Raw genomic sequence first — 19264 nt, 5'->3', positions numbered from 1 at the left:
GCAGATCTCCATCTGTAGGCCAAGAGTCTAGACACAGAGATGCTACACAAGGGCTGGCTTCTGTCCTTAGGTCTCTGCCCCCCCTCTACACACACCTACACACACACTAGCATGCGCTCTATGTGGTCCAGTTCAGGAAGTTACTTTTGTTATCCTCATGCAAGGAAACTGACAGGCAAGCTCATCTTTTATGATGGTTTTTAAAACAATGTATTCGTTCCAAATAGAAAATAGAAGAATGTCAAAAGCCAACTGTTTTAGATATCTGTTTCCTGCTAGCAGAAATAACTGCTAAGATACTTTGGATACAAGCTTTGATACTTCTTGAACAAAAAGGACCTTTCAATGTGGGTATGTTCAGTAACTACCATGCATATGTATACATTAGGGAGCCACTACACAGGAGCTGCCACCCAACTTGTTACATAGCTACCTCCTCTCACTCTCAGGCAGTTCTTATCCAACTGAGAAAACTGACTTGTTACCTGCCCAGGTAACCAGAGTCAAGTAGACAAAACTAGGGTTCTGATGTAGTTCTTTCTGTGTCTTATGTTCGAGCTTAAACACAGCTATCCTTCCCAGAACCTGAGTGTGATGAGGAAACTGGGGACTGAACTGAGGGCCTGGAGTATGCTAGACAAGTGTATTACCACAGAAATACAGCCACAGTTTTCTTTCTTTTTTCTTTTTTGTCTTGCTATTTAATCCTGGCTGACCTCACACTCACTGTACAGCCAAGGTGGCCTTGAGATTATAGTGACCCCTGGCCTCAGTCTTATAAGTGCTGGGATTACAGTTGCTCATCACATTGCAATTTTTATTTATTTAAATTGAGACAGGGTCTCAAAATGTTGCCTACCCTGACCCTGAATTCACTGTAGCACACAGGCAGACCTTGAATGATGAGTAGCTATGATTACAGGCCTGTGCCGCCAGGCTGGACCAATGTTTCTTATATACATGCATTCATCTATCCATAAGGCAAATACAGCCTCACACAAGGATACAATTTTTTTCTTTTTTCTTTTTTTTTTTTTTAGTTTTTTGAAGACAAGGTTTCTCTATGTAGTTTTGGTTCCTGTCCTGGATCACGCTCTGTAGACCAGGCTGGCCTGGAACTCAGAGATCTGCCTGCCTCTGCCTCCTGAGTGCTGGGATTAAAGGCATGCACCACCACCGCCCAGCAAGGATAAGATTTAAACACAGAATGTTCATATTGGTATTTTCTATCGACTAACCAATATTTGACATTATAGCAGCCCATTACACACCAAAGCTGCTAACAGGCTGGGATGCACCTCATAGGCAGAGTGCTCCAAGCTCCTGCAAGGGCCAAGCCAAAAGGGGAGGATAAATGGAAAACAGAAACCCAACCAACCATCTATCTTTAAAACACCAGTTCTGACACAGGGAGCCTGGATGCAGCAAGACCATGAGTTGGACACAAAAGGGTCAGCTGGTGAACCTTGCACTTCATGACAGAGGTCACTCCCTCTGTCCAGGGGAGTGAAGCAAGTGAGAAGGAACTGACCTGAGAGCCCCAGATTTAAACTTGGCCTCCAGCCAGCTTTGTGCATGAAGTGCAGCTCTGAATGCTCCAGGAGCGGAGGGTGAAGGCCAAACAAGACACAATCGGGAGAGCTACAAAGCGCTACACAATCTGTAACTTCCCACGGTGGGCTTCTGAGACAGCCCAGGCAGGGAAGTGCAGGCACCTTCCCACAAACTCCAACCTCACTGGGAAGATCACTCAGGGCAGATGCTCTCAGGATTTGCAATATTTCCACTTAAACACTGTCCTAGCAAAACTACCTGAGCTTATTTATTTATAAAGTTATAAAAAATGATTTCTCTAATGCCACAAACCATCTAGCCCAGTGCTTGGCTTTCAAGCAATTCAAGAATGTTAAGTCTCTTCTTGGGCAGGGAGACACAGCTCAGTAGCAGTCAGTGCTTGTACAGTGCCCTTGAATGGATTTCCAGAGCCACCCAAGTATTTTAAGTTTCCTTACCTTTGGATACATGAGGTCCATGCTACAATAAAGGAATCCAGAGCCTCCTCCCAAAACACCTCTTCACATGTACACATACACACAGACACATATAGACACAGACACACATTGACAGACAGACACACACACACACATAAAGACGTAGACACACACACATACAGACACAGACACACACTGACGGACACACATACACACAGAGCAATACAGATAAATAACAAATGGATGAGGCTGATCTTGACTGTCAAAGGTTTCTATTCTTATTTTTTACATTGCTTAAACAGCATCACATAAAATACTTTACAATGATTAAGTTGCAAGAAAGGTAACAAAATAGTTAAAATTCAACATTGTTAACAGTTATAGACATAGCTAAGTCTTTCTGAAAATTAAAAGCAATAGTATGCTGTTGGGACAGTCTAGGGATAAGTCAAGATGCCAGTCACATTCATTTCCTCTTCCATGCACACGCTGAGTTGTGTTTGTTGAGATGGTTTGAGTGGCAAAAGAGCACCTGAAATACTTCGTTATTAAGAGCCAACAGCATTTTTGACATAAATAATAATAAGACTCAAAGGGACCTAATTGGCATCCTCATCTGGGCACGGTCTGGGTTACGACGACCTGGATGCGCTGCAGGAGCAGAGCCTTGTTTACAAGACCTGAGATCCTGGAGAGAAGAAAATGTTCTAGCCGGTTCTTTTGGCACCGTTCATACTACATTGTTTAAAATGAGCTAGAACAGGGGTTATTTTAATCTAAGCTACCGGGCAAACACTTTGTCTAATAATATCTGCACACACATTAGTCACATATAATAAGTGTCAAGATCAAGCATAAGAATTCTTTTTAATACCCTATAACACATGGTTAATTTCAGCATTATCACATAAAATGTGTGTTGAGGAGCACATGGATCCCCCTTTACTTCCTCACAGGTGCACTCTGGGGTTTGCTAATGACCTGTTACTGCAAAGCATGCTACTTTCAAGTCAGCTAGAACCAATAAAGACTTTTTATGCTGGTAAATCGATGTTTTTCCTGAAAGCTTTTCCATGGAGCTAAGAGCCCATAATTACCTATTCTTCTGTTCCTGAAACAGTATTTTGAAGATTAAAAGGCTGCCTAAAGAAACTAAAGCAGTTGGTGAGTGACAACTCCAAGGCCTATGCCTGTCACTGATGTATATACTGTCACCTCTATTAACAGGGGCTGATGTCAGTGACAGATTCAGTATGTTAAATTCTGGAAGAACTTTAGCAAAAATCAAGTAAGGGCAACAGTTACACAGACCTACTGAGCCTAGTGTGGCGGCACACACTTGTAATCTCAGCACTAGAACCCTGAGACAGGAAGACAGGGCAGGCGGCCTAAGGTCAGCCTGGGTCACACAAAAAGAAACAGGGATGGAGACACAGCTTAATAGTAGAGGACTTTCCTAGCATGCACAGGGCCCTAGGCTCCACCTCCAGCACTGCACTGTGCTGCACTAAATTATTTAGTTAACTAATTTTTAAAAAAGCCACAGAGAGCAGATACTAGAATTAATGTGTTGAAAAACAACCAAGAAACCAAAACTGTCATTTAAAAAAGAAATATATTTTTTTTGTATGTGTGTAGTGTGGATGTGCTCAGAGGCCAGATGAAGGTGCCAGATCCCCAGGAGCTGAAAATACAGGTGCCTATGAGCCTCCTGGCCTAGGTGCCAGGACCCACAATCAGGTCCTCTGCATGAACAGCAAGTGCTAGGAGTCACTAAGACATCTCTCTGGCTCCATTTTTTTTTCTCATAAATAAGGAAAAAGACATTAGCCACCACTGCATGCACAAAGACTCACAAGTGATTTTGTCAGCAGAGAAAATGTTGTCTCAGGGCAGCAATGTCGACTATTTATCTCTGAAATTATTTGAATATGCTTTAAAAAGGTGATCTAATATCTTCATTTTATTTTTCAAGGTACCATATGAACATCCAAGCATAACAACACATGCCTGTAATCCTAGGATTTAGGAGGTAGAGCTAGGATGATCAGGAGTTTAAGGCCATCTTCAGCCATGTAGGGAGTTCAAGGCCACGCTAGGCAATGTGAGATCCTTCTAAAACACACCAAGGCTAAGCAAATCAAACCCCTTACTGCATCCTGCCTACCCCTGTCTAAAGGGAGCGAAAGTACTCATTCAAGGTGCTGGCTGTTGCTGACTAAGGAAGAGATGGGCATGTGAGTGGTTTATAAACACAATATAAAGCCAATTCTGTGGCTGGAAGGAGAGACACAGCCAAGGGCTTGGATACATTCTCTTCCCTTGGAGAAGACAGATTAAAGAAGCAAAAAAAAAAAGTGTGGTCAGTATCTGGTCTTCCTTCAGTTCCTAGAGGAGGCCAGACTCTTCCTAAATTCAGCGCCTATGTACAAGACACCTTGCCCTGGAACATTCTGCCCCACTGCTTGCACAGCTCACTCCCTCTTGCCCTCTGTTCTTTAACCACGTTCTCTCTGATCTCAGCCTCTTTTGACCTTTGTATGCTTCTTTCAGAGTGTTCAACCTATGTACTAAAGAGACGCTGACATTCACAGCAGTAGACAACAGAACTGCAAACTGTCTAGAATCAAGTTGTAGACTGAACACTTTCCACAGCTCCCCTCCACCGATTGCTACAACAGCGCTGTCGGGAAGCAGGTCCTGCAACAAACTGCCGGGCAGATTGGAAATCTGAGACCAGCTTTAATAGCTGGAGAGCATACTTCTTTTCTCCAACCTTGTCCTCGCCACCCCTTCCCTCCCTCCCTCCTTCCCTCTTTCCTTTCTTTCTGTCCCGGAACTCGCTCTGTAGACCAGACTGGCCTTGAACTCACAGAGATCTGTCTGCTTCTGCTTCCTGAGTGCTGGGATTAAAGGTGTGTGCCACCACCGCCTAGCCAAATTCTAGTTTTCTTAACTAGAGTTTCACGTTCTCCAAAAGCCTTTCTCCCTCGGGTTTCTAGAAGCTGAATGACTCTGAGACTAATTTCAGAGTAACAAAAGCACTTTCAGGGGCTGAGATGCTCATAATGGAATTTAATCTGTGCCACTGTGCATGTCACTCGAGGCTTTCCCTCTGATCTGAGCCATTCAGAGTGCCTGGTAGACAGCTGCACTCTACAACCCAAGTCATCAGAAAGGCACAGGTCAAGGTTAGATGAGAAGCTAGAGCACACTACACCTCCAGGACCAGTGTTCCCTCTGCATAGTCAGTACTAAGATAAAAACACACTCTCTCAACAGTCTGTCTAGATCCTTCCCAGTTTCTAAGTAGACATGTCCAGAGAAACAACATTTAAGAAAGGAGTTATGAATGAAGGGACAATGAACCGAGAGGGCCCCCTGAAGTCATCTCATCTAACCATCAGATGAAGAGGATGTCAGAGCTGCAGATGCTCCCCAATGGAACCATAACTTTCCTTAGCAAGACCTCAAAAAACTGAAGGGATTCCGAATCATTTGGGATTTAGCCAGGGCTAAAGAAGGTGGTGACTATTTGCACAGACAGTGAGAGAACTAAGACCCAGGACCTTCCTGCTTCCCGCTTTTCCTACCCTAACAAGCCTCCTCCGCTGGCCACCAGCTTCCCTTCCTTCAAGCTTTGTTGTGAGACGATTTCTGTAGTTGGGGAAGGAATGATGCGTGCCTGTCCTCTCCTCAACACAGCCAGGGAAGCTTACCTGTGTTGGAGGGACGGCCATGCTCAGGGCTCACAGGGCATCTAACTCGACAGAATTTATCTGAGCTTCTGCAAACGACTGTCTAGACCGGGAGAAGGAACCTCTCCCCTTCCCACCTTACCATCTGTGTTTCTCCTCACATGTTAGAACCTGTGGCTGAATAATAGTGCAGCTTACTGCTCCGACACGAGTATCATAAAATAGCAGACACACGATTATTAGTACTGTGCTCCACACTAGTAGTTCAAGAACTTTCAGAATAGAGCATACTAACTACTAGTTATGTTTAAAAAAAAAGTCTGTCTATGTCTATGCAAATAAGGCTCAACACAGCTGCTGTGTCTTCTTAAAGACGATCCATATCTTTAAATCCTTCTTCCTGGCTGCAATCAATCACCCCAAAGCACTCTGACAGAGACACTGTTCTGACACTCACTCAGCTATCAGCTCATTTCAGAAGACTGCGGCAAGATAGACAGTCAGAGCTGCAGATGCTCCCCAATGTAACCATAACTTTCCTTAGCAAGACCTCAAAAAACTGAAGGGATTCCTAATCATTTGGGATTTTACAGATGAAGTAGCTAGTTAACATTAAACCAATGCCACAAAATCCAAATTTTGAATTCCACAATCAAGGAAGGCTGAATGTGTGTGTGTGTGTGTGTGTGTGTGTGTGTGTGTGTGTGTGTGTGTGTGTGTATAGTTCTTCTTTATCATATAATTTCATTCAATCCACAAATAACCTTATAGGAATAAATATTCCCATTTAAAAGAGAAAAAACCCAACACTAAAGTATTTTATTTTACATTACAACCCTAACAAATCACAAAATGACACATAGAAATTCCCATTAATGACCAGTTCTGTGCCCCTCTCCCCCAAAGGTTTTAACTGACATTGGCTATTACTCACAGCACCATGAAACAAGACTGAATTCTGGGCTTAGAGAAGGAAAGGAGCCTGGTCCAAGTCCTTTGGAATCCTAGGTAATGCTGTCAATCATTAACAGTTCATCATTCTGTATTTTCCACCAAGTTCCTAGTGCCCACCACTGCCCCAACCTCTCTGCCTTAGTGTTACTCTAGACTGATCACCACTACCCAGAAACAGCTGGATGCGTCCCGAGTTACCCTGCTTCCCCTTTCCTGTGGCATCTGTCCTAAAACTGCACAGTCAATGCTGGTCTCTACTTCTAGCTTGTACAGCGCACCCAATGTTGATGGGGACAGAAGGTCTGTTGGCCTCTGTGCCTGTTAAAACTAGTTTTTATAACAGAGTTCTGAAATACTCAGTTCTTCAGAACAGCTGAGGAAAAACAAAAACCAGAGCCAGCCCTAAATCCCTTCCTGTATCATGCTTGGGCTAGGTCTTGAAACCCACGAGCCAAGTGAGCTAACCACACCCCTGCCTGTGTGAAGCATATGGCCCCTGCCATTGCCAAATTCTCAGTTCACTTTCCAAAAGGCTTCAGGTAGACAGTGTTAGAGCAAAAAGAGCTGTTACTCAGACAATGTAATTGTCTAAAGGTCATTTTGGCCTGGCAAATATTGGTATTAGAATATTACATTTATTTATTCTCTGTGTACCACGTGAGTGCATGGAAGTTAAAAAAAAGCTGAGTCATCATGTGGATGCCGAGGATTGAACCCCGGTCCTCTGCAAGAGCAGCAACTGCTCTTGACCACTGGGTCATCTCTCCAGCCAGCCCCAGAAGATAGCATTTCAGTCCAGATTTGATCGTGAAGTTTCAGGTTCTTCACTCTTGTTACATTAGATCACACAGCTAAGGGGGTCCAAATGGCCTGACTACAGGATGGCCACAGTTTACTCCTAGAAAAGCATCTAACCAGGCTGCCACTCTGAAGGTGAGACAAAGGGCAAGTCCTAGCTAGCTATGAAGCTAGTTCGAGGCCAGTCCAAGTGGCTACATAAGACACTGTCTCAAACCTTAAAAATAAAGAAAAAGTATAATTAAATATGCATTTACTAATCTAAATGACTCTATACTTGGTGTAACTTAAGTCAGGGAACAAGGAGTAATTCATTTTTTAAAATGTGTGATTTGCTATTAGGAGAGTAGCCCCAACTGTGAAGCACATGACTGCCCTTGGGAACACTTCAGCTACTTACAAAAGATCCAACCCTCAGGGTAAACCAGGAGTGTTATTATAGCATTCCACAGCTTACAAAGTCCTTTGTCGCATCATTTCACCTGAGCTCAGAAACGATACTGAGCCAAGTACATTTTCCAGATGAGAAAACAGGTTTGGGATTTGACCCAAGTCACAAAACCCAGTAAGTGACAGGGCAGCCCCTATCTCAACTCTAAATCCTTCAAGTCTTTCTCCTGCTCTTCTATCTACTCCCCTGCCTTCGTGTGCTTAGAAACAGGAAGTTCACCTATTTACTCCCTCCCTCCTGAAACAACAACAGGAAAAAACTGAGCATGGGGATGGTGATCAGAGCTTCCGCTACATACCTGTTTGTGATCACTTGCTAATCAGATAACCTGGAGACCACTGACACTTGACACCAAACAGCCTTTGCCTACTTCTTATTTTATATTGCTTTATTTCAGTTCAACTTGGCTCTATAGCGCACGCACTTGTACACACACACACACACACACACACTTTTTTCAATAGGAAGCTCCTGGGCTGCTGATGTAGCCCATTGGTAGCAGAGGGCTTGGCTAACTAGCATGCAAGAAGCCCTGGATCTGATCCCTAGCACTGCCTGAAACTGCATGGTGGCCACATCCTATATTCCCAGACCTGGAGAGAGACATGAAACCTTTTCCCTCAATCCTGGAATGGAGAAATGTTTTAAAATGAGTTGGAAAAAAAAATCAGGTATAAAGTTGTGATAATAGCCTCAAAGTTATAACTCAAACACCTAGAATGGAAGAATTTCAGTTGGTGTTAACGATAACTACCTTTTCTTGCTCCCATTTCTTCCACATTGATGTGTACTAGCCATTCACTCATTTGTTAGTTCATTTGACAAATGTATATTAAGTACAGGCTATGCACCTACAATACACCTTCCTTCTGCAAAACTGATGAGTCAGGGAATATAGCTATGGCTTCATGTGTCAACAGACAGCAAACAAGGAAAAGATAACTAGTTACAAAGTTTGGCAAATGCTACCAAAGGAACACAGAATGCTGACACAGAATAGCAAGAGACATCTAGTTTAATAGACATATCAACAGTAACAGTTAATGTGAGTTGGGAACATTAGGGTAGTCAGGGGGAAAAAAAACAACCTCTCTGAAAAAAATGACATAGAAGAGAAAAACAAGGAGCACCATGGGATGCTGGAGAGAAGGGCTTTTTCAATAAAAGGAAAAATGTATCTAAGACCCTGAGTGATAATCAAAATCCAAAAAGGTGGCCAGTAGCACTGGGTATAAACAAAGGGAAGACGTGAACAAAGCTTGTTGTATTTTATCTGCTGAGGAAACTCCCTCAGACTTCTACCTGGAGTTTAGGTGTTGCATGTGGCTCTGGTTAAGAAATGCACTCTGGCCGGGCGGTGGTGGCGCACGCCTTTAATCCCAGCACTCGGGAGGCAGAGCCAGGCGGATCTCTGTGAGTTCGAGGCCAGCCTGGGCTACCAAGTGAGTCCCAGGAAAGGCGCAAAGCTGCACAGAGAAACCCTGTCTCGAAAAACCAAAAAAAAAAAAAAAAAAGAAATGCACTCTGTGCCAGGCAGGCCAACAGGAACCTCAGACATAATCATGGAACTGCTCTGGTTTTATTGTTTGTTTTTGTTCCTTTGGATATAATACCTCCCTCTTCAGTCGAGACGGGCCTGGAACTCATTCTGTAGCCCCAGGCTGGCCTTGAACTTGTGACAATTCTCCAGCCTCAGTCTCCTGAGTACTTACTGGGAGATGTTTGACTTGGCATACTCAGGTCTATTCTGCATTTTCCCCCATCTAAGCAAGGACAGAATCACCTGCAAAGAAAGACTGTACCTTGTGTGATGGAAAAGCCCCACAAACGGACAGCAGTATCAGGACAAAATATCATGAATGTAATAAATCAATACAATTAATGTAATTAATATCATAAATAGTCATTGAATAAAAAAAAAAAAAGGAAGACTGTACCTTCCTTCCATCATACACACACCAGGAGTAGGTGACTCTAAGTTTAGTGTTCTCACTTTAAAAAGAAGGAAAGAAGACACCGCCATGATCAGATGTAAAGATGAGAGGGGCCAAAGAATAAATAAAACCAGGTGTGGTGCAAACCTGTGATCCTGACACGCCAGAAACTGAGGCAGGAGGATTGTTCTAAGCTTGAGCCCAGCCTGAGATACATAGTAATACTCTGTCTCAAGAAACAAAAAGAAGAAGAAGAAGAAGAAGAAGAAGAAGAAGAAGAAGAAGAAGAAGAAGAAGAAGAAGAAGAAATAGAAATAGAAATAATGGTGTTTGATTAAACAACTAAAATTTTCCTGGGCTTCTTTACATAAGATGCTCAAAACACACAGATACATCACTGTTTACAGATAAATGAAATTTTAAATTATTCACTGTACATATACATTAGCTTTTCAAGTCTACCCTCAGATTATTTTTTTTTCCTCATTGGACAGAGAAATGACAGTGTTCAGTCCACTAAATCACCTCCTTTTCACTGGATGACAAGAAAAACACAGGGTACCTCTCTGTCCACCCCTTTACTATTCCAGCAATTATCTGACAGCGCCTGTTGTGTCGAGGCTCATCAGCATAAGTGCATGACAGACTGACGGGGTGGCCGGCTCTCAGCTCAGATCACCTCCACTCCGAAGCAGGAGCTGAATCAGCCCCTTTGTTCAGTTCTCCCAGCTTTCTCTAAATGCCTGGCTTCGTCCTTAGAAAATGTCCAAAAGCAACAACAGCAGCTCACATTTGCATGCTCCCTAAGTGGCAGCTGCTGTTCTGAGCACATTATGTATGTTAACTTATTGAATTTTCAGGGTAACTCTAAGCCAAGGTACTATTTATTAAAAAGCCCATTGTAAAGACAAGGGAGCCAAGAGGCAGGCAGCGTCCAGAGTCACGCAGCTCAGAGATAACTTGCTGGTTTACCCAGCATCTGCATTTGTTTGTTTGTTTGTTGTGGTGTGTATGAGGGGGGCATGTGTCTGTTCCCTCCCTTCACCATGTGGGTCTTAAGGATGAAACTCTGGTGGTCAGGCTTAAAGCAGACTCCCTCAAGCCTATTTCCCCCACCAATTAAGTTATATCTTATAACACTTCAATGTAAATTACTGTTACCAGTGAGGCTAGGAACACATACTTGAACTCACTTTGAACTCGGGCTCACCTTTTTTACTATCTGGATACCTTATGTAATAAACTAAAATTCTGACCAGGCAGTGGTGGCACATGCCTTTAATCCCAGCACTCGGGAGGCAAAGGCAGGCAGATCTCTGTGAGTTTGAGGACAGCCAAGACTACACAGAAACTGTCTCAAAGAAGAAAAAGAAACCAAATTCTCTGTGACTAAGTTTCCCTTCTCTACACAACAAAGGTGCTAACAGATACATCCATGAGTAACTGTGCAGAGGAAATGAGTTACACCTGGAAAGAACACGGAACATGGTCTCTGCATGGAAGGCCCAAGTTTCAGCTGTTATTAACACCACTACTGCCTTCCTCCGGGAATTCAGCCAAAGACTGCAGTTAACATAACCAGCATTTCTTCTCTTCCGGCATCTGTCATTTCTGCTGTTTGATTTACACAGGCCAACAATGGACCTTTCGCACCACAAGAGGAATGCACCTGAGTCCCCTGCCACACTGTCTAGACCTAACCACGTCTTCCTTCTGTTTCAGCTATCTGCAGAGCACCAATGGAAGAGAACAGGACTGCTTGTGTCTACAGAAGCAGGTCCAAAGCCACGGCAATGCAAAGACTAATGACAAAGTGTGTAAGGTAGGAACAAAAGGGAGAGAGACAGAGCATATTCCTCCCATTTTAACTTAAAAAAATCCAATTGTTTGAAGTTTTGTTTGTAGATCAAATTTTGCACTTATTCAAGCATCAGACATGATCTGCAAAACGTTTATGACTTGAAACACAGTATGTTTAAGTAACTGATTTATTGATACTTAAAGTTTGTCTTACTTTTTAATAAGTTTCTGTGAACCAAAATAGTACTTAAAATAGACAAAATTAATGTATTTTATAACATGTGGGAATACGCTTTAATTACTTCCACACAAAGATCATGTTTGAAAGACTTCCCATGAGACACCGGACACTCCATATTTGTATAACTGGGGCCAGGTCCAAGTTGTACATCCCTGAGTCCAAGGCAGAGCAGCTTACCCTCTGTAGCTAACCAGCTGGGCTCAGCAGGTAACACCAGTTAAAAACCTATAATCCAGAAAAACTTATTCTAACCACAGTACTCCTCAGACAGATATTAAGGTAGTTCTAACAGCAGATGACGGTATAAAGAAATAAACTACACACTTACGTCATGTGTCTCTTTATAGGTTGGATGTTTTCCCAGACAGCTATATATTAAAAGGCTACAGGCTGGCGGTGGTGGCGCCTTTAATCCCAGCACTCAGGAGGCAGAGGCAGGCAGATTTCTGTGAGTTCAAGGCCAGCCTGGTCTACAGAGAAAATTCCAGGACAGCCAGGGCTACACAGAGAAACCCTGTCTTGAAGAAACAAAACAATTGAGGCCAGCCTGGTCTAGAGGGTGAGTTCCAGGACAGCCAAGACTGATTCACAGAGAAATCTGAAAAACAAAAAAAAACCACACCAAACAAAACAAAACACAAAACAAAGGGCTCCTGACTGCACACTGACTCTTACCTCTGCTGAGCAGTTTGCAACTGACCAACATGTCAGCACCCACAGTGAAAGTCGTGTACTGAGTTCCTACCATGTGTCAACAACTCTCAGAGGTCATATGTGAGAAGACAGAAGCGGATGGGAGGAAGAACAGGCAGCAATGAGAAAGGAGACTCTGACTCCAGAATGCACGCTAACAATTAACATTAAGGACCTATGTTGCCATTGTTACCCAAGTATGTTATAAACTGTTTGGAACTTGAAAAATATTTTTGCCTACTTGTTCTATACTATTTTGTTTGTGTTCTGACAAATAAAGCTTGCCTGAAGATCAGAGGGCATAGCTACCCACTAGTTAACCATAGAGGCCAGGCAGTGTTGGCACACACCTTTAATCCCGGCACTTGGGATGTAGAGACAGGAATATAAGGCAGGAGGAGACAGGAGCTCCCCAACCCCAATTCAGTCTGAGGATTCATAGAGACTAATTAGGATCATGCTTCACCTACTAGTAAAATACTGCTGTACAAAGATAGTGGAATGTAGCTATTTGCTACCCAGTAACATGTTAACTGAGTATATAAACAAAACCTCCAGCTTCAATTTACTTAACAGGCAGAGTTGACTACATCTACCTACCATATAAGGTACCTACCTACACATGCATACACTCAACACCAGCAGATAATGTGCATGTTCTGGTTGCCTGAACATTTCTGTTTTACTACTTGAGATACATAATTTACAAAAATCTAGAAGAATCTGGTCTTTTGCTACTAAACCCATTTGTGCCACTCTCTCCATTAAAATAAACCAAGGAACCATGCATTCAAAAACTACTACTGTGAAAAGCAAACTGAACACTTTGGAACAAGTCAGCCAGCCAATCTATCTATCCATCCATCTACCCACCCACCCACCTATCCATTCTCCATCCATAAATATATCCATCATTCACCTGCCATCTCTCTATCCATCCATCCATCCATCATCCATTCACTCATCCATATGCACGGGGATTGAACCCTGAGCCTTGTAAGTGTATTAACTGTACCACTGAGCTATATACCTCAAACCCCAAAAATACACTTTTGATGAACATAAACTCCCCCCTCCCTAAAACAAACTTACGATTTATGTACATACAAAAGAACTATAAAATTGTTTGTAAAAATTAGGAATAATTGAAAATGTGAGATTCCCACCTTAGACTGCCCTGCATAGTCTTCTTCCACTTTATAGAAGTCAGAGCTAGAGATCTTACCTGTGTCCTGGTTTGGTTTACTTAGGAAATATTACACCCAACTCTAAAAGCAGACCCATTTCACCCTCCAAAGGTTCACAGAGATAGAGTATAGCTCAAGGGTACTGAGTGTACAGGCCCTGGGTTTAATTCCTAGTACCAAAAAGAAAAAATGAAGGGCCGAGGACATGGCTCAGTGGTTAAGAGTACAGACTGCTCTTGCAGAGGACCCAGGTTCATATCCTAGCTCTTACATGGTAGCTCAAAACTGTGTGTAGCTGGGCAGTGGTGGTACACTGGGGAGGCAGAGGCAGGCAGATATCTGTGAGTTCTAGGCCAGCCTGGTCTACAAAGCAAGTTTGAGGCCAGCCAGGACTATACACAGAGAAACCCTGGCTCAAAAAACCAAAACCCAAAACAAACAAACAAACAAACAAACAAAAAACCAACTGTGTGTAACTCCAGTTCCAGGGAATCTGATATCCTCTTCTGGCCTCTGCAGAATAGCAGGTACACACATGATGCAGGAACATACATGTAAGCACAACACCCATACACATAAAGTTTTTTAAAGAAAAAGAAAACAGGAAAGGAAGAAGAAAAAACAGAGGATATGAAATGAAAAGCACTGTGATTTTTCTGTGATTCCCACTGAACTGTTTTTATCAGCTAACCAAATGCCACACCCAGTCACAGGGTAAGGGCCTCCCAGTGCAGTTACTTACAGACATCCTAGCAAGTCCCAGGGCAGTGTGGGCTACACAGTGAGCTCTTGTCTCAAAATGAGGGTGGACACAGCTGTACCCTACTAAGCAAATAGTTTCACGTCTCTACATTAAAACAGACACTTCACTAGTTCTTGCATGCCTGTCTGAGAGTCTCCTATTCATCTTCATTTTACAGAGATCCTGGCATCAGGTAGGATCATCTAGTTCTCCAGGACACAGACTAAAAGCAGAAAAACTAAAGGAACAAGAATAAGTATATTATCATCAGAGACTGCTGATACAGGGAGCCATAAAACCAGATATGAACAAACAGGTAAGAAATGGCGGAGTGGCTGAAGAGACACCAAGAAAATACCACAAACTTACCTAGCTTCTCCAGAGCCTGCCGTGGCACACAGCTGCAATTGTCAGCAGCTCCCTTATCTCTCTCTCTCTCTCTCTCTCTCTCTCTCTCTCTCTCTCTCTCTCTCTCTCTCTCTCTCTCTCTCTCTCGGTGGAGGGGGGGCAGGTGGAGAAGAGGGTCCCCTGGAATTGGAGTGACTGGTAGTTGTGAACCACCATGTAGGTGCTGGAACCTGAACTCAATTTCTTTGGGAGAGCAGCAAGCGTTCTCGACGGCTGAGCCATCTCTCCAGTCCCTCTTGGTTTTTGCTAAAGTAAAGGCCAGTACTAGGGTGGTAGAGGCAGGAGAGTTAGGCACTCGATGTCAGCCACAGTGACAAAGGAAGCTGAGGGCTAGCTTGGGCTAAATGAGACAGTACAAGATCACATTGCACATAATAATAAAAAGATCTATGAAAAACTTGCTTTAGTGTTTCTGTAGTAGTTTGTTAAGTAAGACTTTGTAATTACTCTGAATCTTGTTTTTTTTTTAAAAATTCATGAACCAGACAGTTCATGGTTTGGTTTTTTTGTTTGTTTGGTTTTGGTGTTTTGAGACAGGGATTCTCTGTGTAGCCCTGGCTGTCCTGGAACTTGATCTGTAAACCAGGCTGGCCTTGAACTCAAGAGATCCACCTGCCTCTTCCTCCCAAATGCTGTGATTAAAGGCATTCACCACCACCTCCCAGTGACAGTTCACGTTTTTCTGGAATAAAATCACAACACTGGATTTGGGATTACTTCATTTTTTTTTTAACCTGAGAATGATAAAAGGGAGCAACAACTGTCAAGGGAAAGAAACTCACTCTTACTTCTCTGGGAATCTTGATAAGTGGATTTCTTTTCCGTATCAACTTGTATCAGTACCTAACTAAACCTTTTATTGTTTAGTTACAGTTTTACCTAAGACAAAACAAGCTTTATAAAGTTGCTGTTGTCAATGCTGTTATTGGACTGCAGTGGCTTTAAAGCAACTTTTTAACAAGAATCCAAGACAAACAGTGACTTTGAGTTTATTTGCTTGTTTATTCTGAGATGCAGCTTCTGACCTTGGTACCAGGTTTTCCACAGTCACTGATGTAATCTAAAAATCTAAACTTGGCATGGGACACAGGCAACCCTCTCATCGGCAATGCACCCGATAGATATGTCTGCAGACAGAACTATAAACTTAGCTGAATTAACAGTAAAACACTCAAAAACTAATGTAGAGCATGAACTTAAATATAGCTGTCTCCCACTTCTTCCTAGTATATTTTAATAGACATCATAATCAGAAGACATATTTTAAACTAGACAATTTGTATTTCTAATCATTTTGAAAAGAATATATATATATATATATATATATATATATATATATATATATATGAAAAAATAATTGTTTTCATGCACGGGTTCTTGAAAATCCACTTCGGGAGGATAAATCCCTTTTTCCAGTCCTGAGATCTCAGATTTGAATGAGTGCTGTTTTTAGTCCTTCCTCCCAAACACGATAATACCTAGTGCACAATTTCTTGGACTCGAACTCACATCTGACTGAGAAGCTCACTCCTAACCACTAATACTATATCAAACACTCCTCAGAGCTGTCCTTATCCTTAATCAGAAGGCTAACAAACAACTTTTGAAGTCTTTGAAAAGAAAAACGAGGCTGGTGTGGTGTTGTGGGGCTGTAATCTTGGCACGTAAGAAACTGAGGCAGGAGAATCACGATGTACCCCAGGCTAGGGGTACATCGTGATACGCTTTTCCTTTTTAAGATATGTTTTATTATGTTAAAAATGTTCACTTTCTGGGCCTGGATGTGCACTGTGTGCACATGTGCATGGGTTGAGGCCAGAGGACAACTTTCAGGTTGGTTCTCTGCTTCTCTCCATCACCCTGTAGGTTCCAGGGTTTGAACTCAGATCATCAGGTATGGTGGCACCTTTACCCACGGAGGCATCTCCTGGGCTTGTGACACTCTTTGTTTGTTGTTCATTCAAAAAATGGGGTGAGGGAGGAGCAAGGTATACACATTATTTTCTAAGTCTTGAAAAATGTAGGTTTAGAGCCAGGCAGTGGTGACTTTAACTCCAGCACTCAGGAGGCAGAGGCAGGTGGATCTCTGAGTTCCTGAGTTCCAGGCTAGCCTGGTCTACAGAGCAAGTTCCAGGACAACCAGGGCTATACAGAGAAACCCTGTCCCAAAAATCCAAAAATAATAACGACTACAACAATAATAATAATACAGGTTTAGAATGGAAAAATTGGGCCCTTCGTTGTCCATTGAGAGACGGAAGCTGGGGTACTCTAAAAACAACTGGAATTCACTGAGAGCACAAAAATGAACCAATGAAGGGCCACAGTGGTGCATGCCTGTAATGCCAACACTGTGAGTTCTGGGCCAGCCTGGGTTACATGGTGAGATCAGTGCCAGCCTAGACAACTTGGCAAACCCTATCTAAAAATCCCACAAAAAACAAAAAACAGCTCATGAAACAGAAATGATTACAGAATAATACTCTTTATCAAGTTCAAACTCGAGTTTCAAAAGTTAGGAAACTTTTCTAAAGTTGGACTGACTTTACCTAAAAAATGAGTAACCGCACCTAAAACGGATACTCAGCCTGTGGCCGCTCACAAATGCTACTCTTGACCCTACATTCTGCCACAGACCAAACACTCTCTAAGGACAGGTCCTTCCCGTCTGACTTCAACCACCTACTCCATAAGCCCATCTCTTCCTGAGCAGCTGGTATCTTCACAGAAACTGTTCGTCATGTCTGACACTGGAATAGTTGATCCTGCGGAAAATTAGGTTAACGCCTCTAAAAGGAGACAGAGAAACAAAACACAACTCAGGGCCCTACTTCAATAAATCATTTACCTCGGTCCGGCTTCATTTTCGCATCCAATTTCCACCCAAAGCGCTGTAAAACACAGGTGTGGGTTCTTCCAACCGGCACCCCGCTGACGCAACGGCTTCGGCTTCGTTTTCCAAACGCTAAGAGATAAAAAAAAAAAAAAAAAAAAAAAAAAAAAAAAAAAAAAAAAAAAAAAGGAAACAATCGGGTCTTGTTTTAGCCCCCGGATCTTGCAAGAAAACTACTAAGTTAGGCCTCTTCCTGGTGCAGACTGCAGTGACAGAACCCTGGGCAGGTCTGAAGGAAAAAAAAAGCTCCAGTCTGGGTCCCGCCTCCCCCGGCGTCCTCGGGCCTAGCACCCCTGCTCCCCGCCCCTGCGCTCTCCAGGCCAAGGTGTCCTCCACTGACACAGCGTCTCTCGGAAGCACAAGCAGGATCTATTTATGCCCTGGAGGTACAGGCACGGAGGAGGAAGAGTCGGGCTACAGGAGCTAAGGCAGCCCTCGGTCAAGTACCCTCGGGGCACCGAGGCACCTCCGCGGGGGCCGGGGCGCAGCAGCTCCCGCAGCGCCCCCGGGCCTCACCTGCGGGGTCTCCCCTCTGGCTAGCCTCGCCGAGGCCTCGGTAAGCCGGCTTCCCGCCGGAGCCGGTCAGCAGCAGCAGCAGCAGCAGCAGCAGCAGAGCCCGGGCATGTCCTCAGCCGCGCCGACCCACGCGTGGCGCTGCCCACCCGGGAGCGGCTCCCATGGCCCGCCCGCTCGCCGCCCTCCGGGACCCCCTCGCTCCTCCTCCTCCTCCTCCTCCCGGCACTGCTCTCCGCGGCCGCCCGGCCGCTCACATCACACTCCGTGCCGCCGGATCCGGGCCACGCCTCCCCGAGCGCAGCGCGCAGCGACCCCGCGGCCGCCGCCGAGACGCCCCGACGCCCAGACGCCACCGCGCCCGGCGCATCCACCGGCCCCGCTCGCTGCCTGCCCGCCTCGCTCGCTCGCTCGTTTGCTCGCTCTCCACTCTTTCTCTCACTGTTTGCCCTGTCAAAACACTACCCGGGTCACGTGTCCCAACAACAGCCAACCCACTCTCGTCACTTCCTCCGCCGAAGCTGCGCGCGCCGGTTGCTATGGCAACGCCGCCGCCGCCGCCGCCGCCGCCGCCGCGAGCCCCGGAGCTGGAGTTTGGGGGACCGGTCTTCCCAGGGGAGGGGGGTGTCTCAGAGGACGCGGGACCCCCAGGGGCCACCTGCACCGCGCACCTAAGCAGCCATGGAACTGCGCCCCGAGTGCACCAGGGTCACCAGGGAGATGTCACCCCAGGGCTTACCCCAGACGGGAAGATAATTATAGTGTCTCCTCCTCCACAGGGATGCTGGCCTGGCGCAGAAGAGCTGGAATCCAGCCCTCAATGCATGCTATTCCCCCATGGAGCCCGTGTTTGATGTGGCCGGGAAAGGAAAATGGGGGCCATACATACCAGAGAAAGGAGCTTGGGGACCAGGGAAGGCCCCTTCCCACTGCACCCCTAGATTTTTCCGTATCTGCTAGG

The 19264-nt window shown here is 44.4% G+C and overlaps 1 protein-coding gene across 2 annotated transcripts in view; it reads right to left on the bottom strand.

Annotated features, from left to right (window-relative positions):
• Positions 1-18674, bottom strand: part of Atosa (atos homolog A) — a 76540-nt gene extending 57866 nt beyond the window's left edge. Inside the window, exons 1-2 of one of the 2 annotated variants that reach the window (XM_052714435.1) lie at positions 18561-18674; positions 17746-17862 (exon numbers count right to left, since the gene is read on the bottom strand). In XM_052714435.1, coding sequence (XP_052570395.1) covers positions 17746-17761 — 16 coding nt within the window. In that variant the 5' untranslated portion in view covers positions 17762-17862; positions 18561-18674. Of the gene's footprint in view, positions 1-17745; positions 17863-18306; positions 18498-18560 lie in introns of those variants that run through there. The other variant, XM_052714427.1, reaches the window with a different exon arrangement.
• Between the last annotated feature and the right edge of the window lie 590 nt (positions 18675-19264).

The sequence above is a fragment of the Peromyscus californicus genome, unplaced genomic scaffold (genome assembly GCF_007827085.1).
Source record: "Peromyscus californicus insignis strain IS unplaced genomic scaffold, ASM782708v3 Scaffold_11__1_contigs__length_118956290, whole genome shotgun sequence".
NCBI classification, from domain to species: Eukaryota; Metazoa; Chordata; class Mammalia; order Rodentia; family Cricetidae; genus Peromyscus; species Peromyscus californicus.
This window is presented reverse-complemented; position numbering and strand designations above follow the sequence as displayed.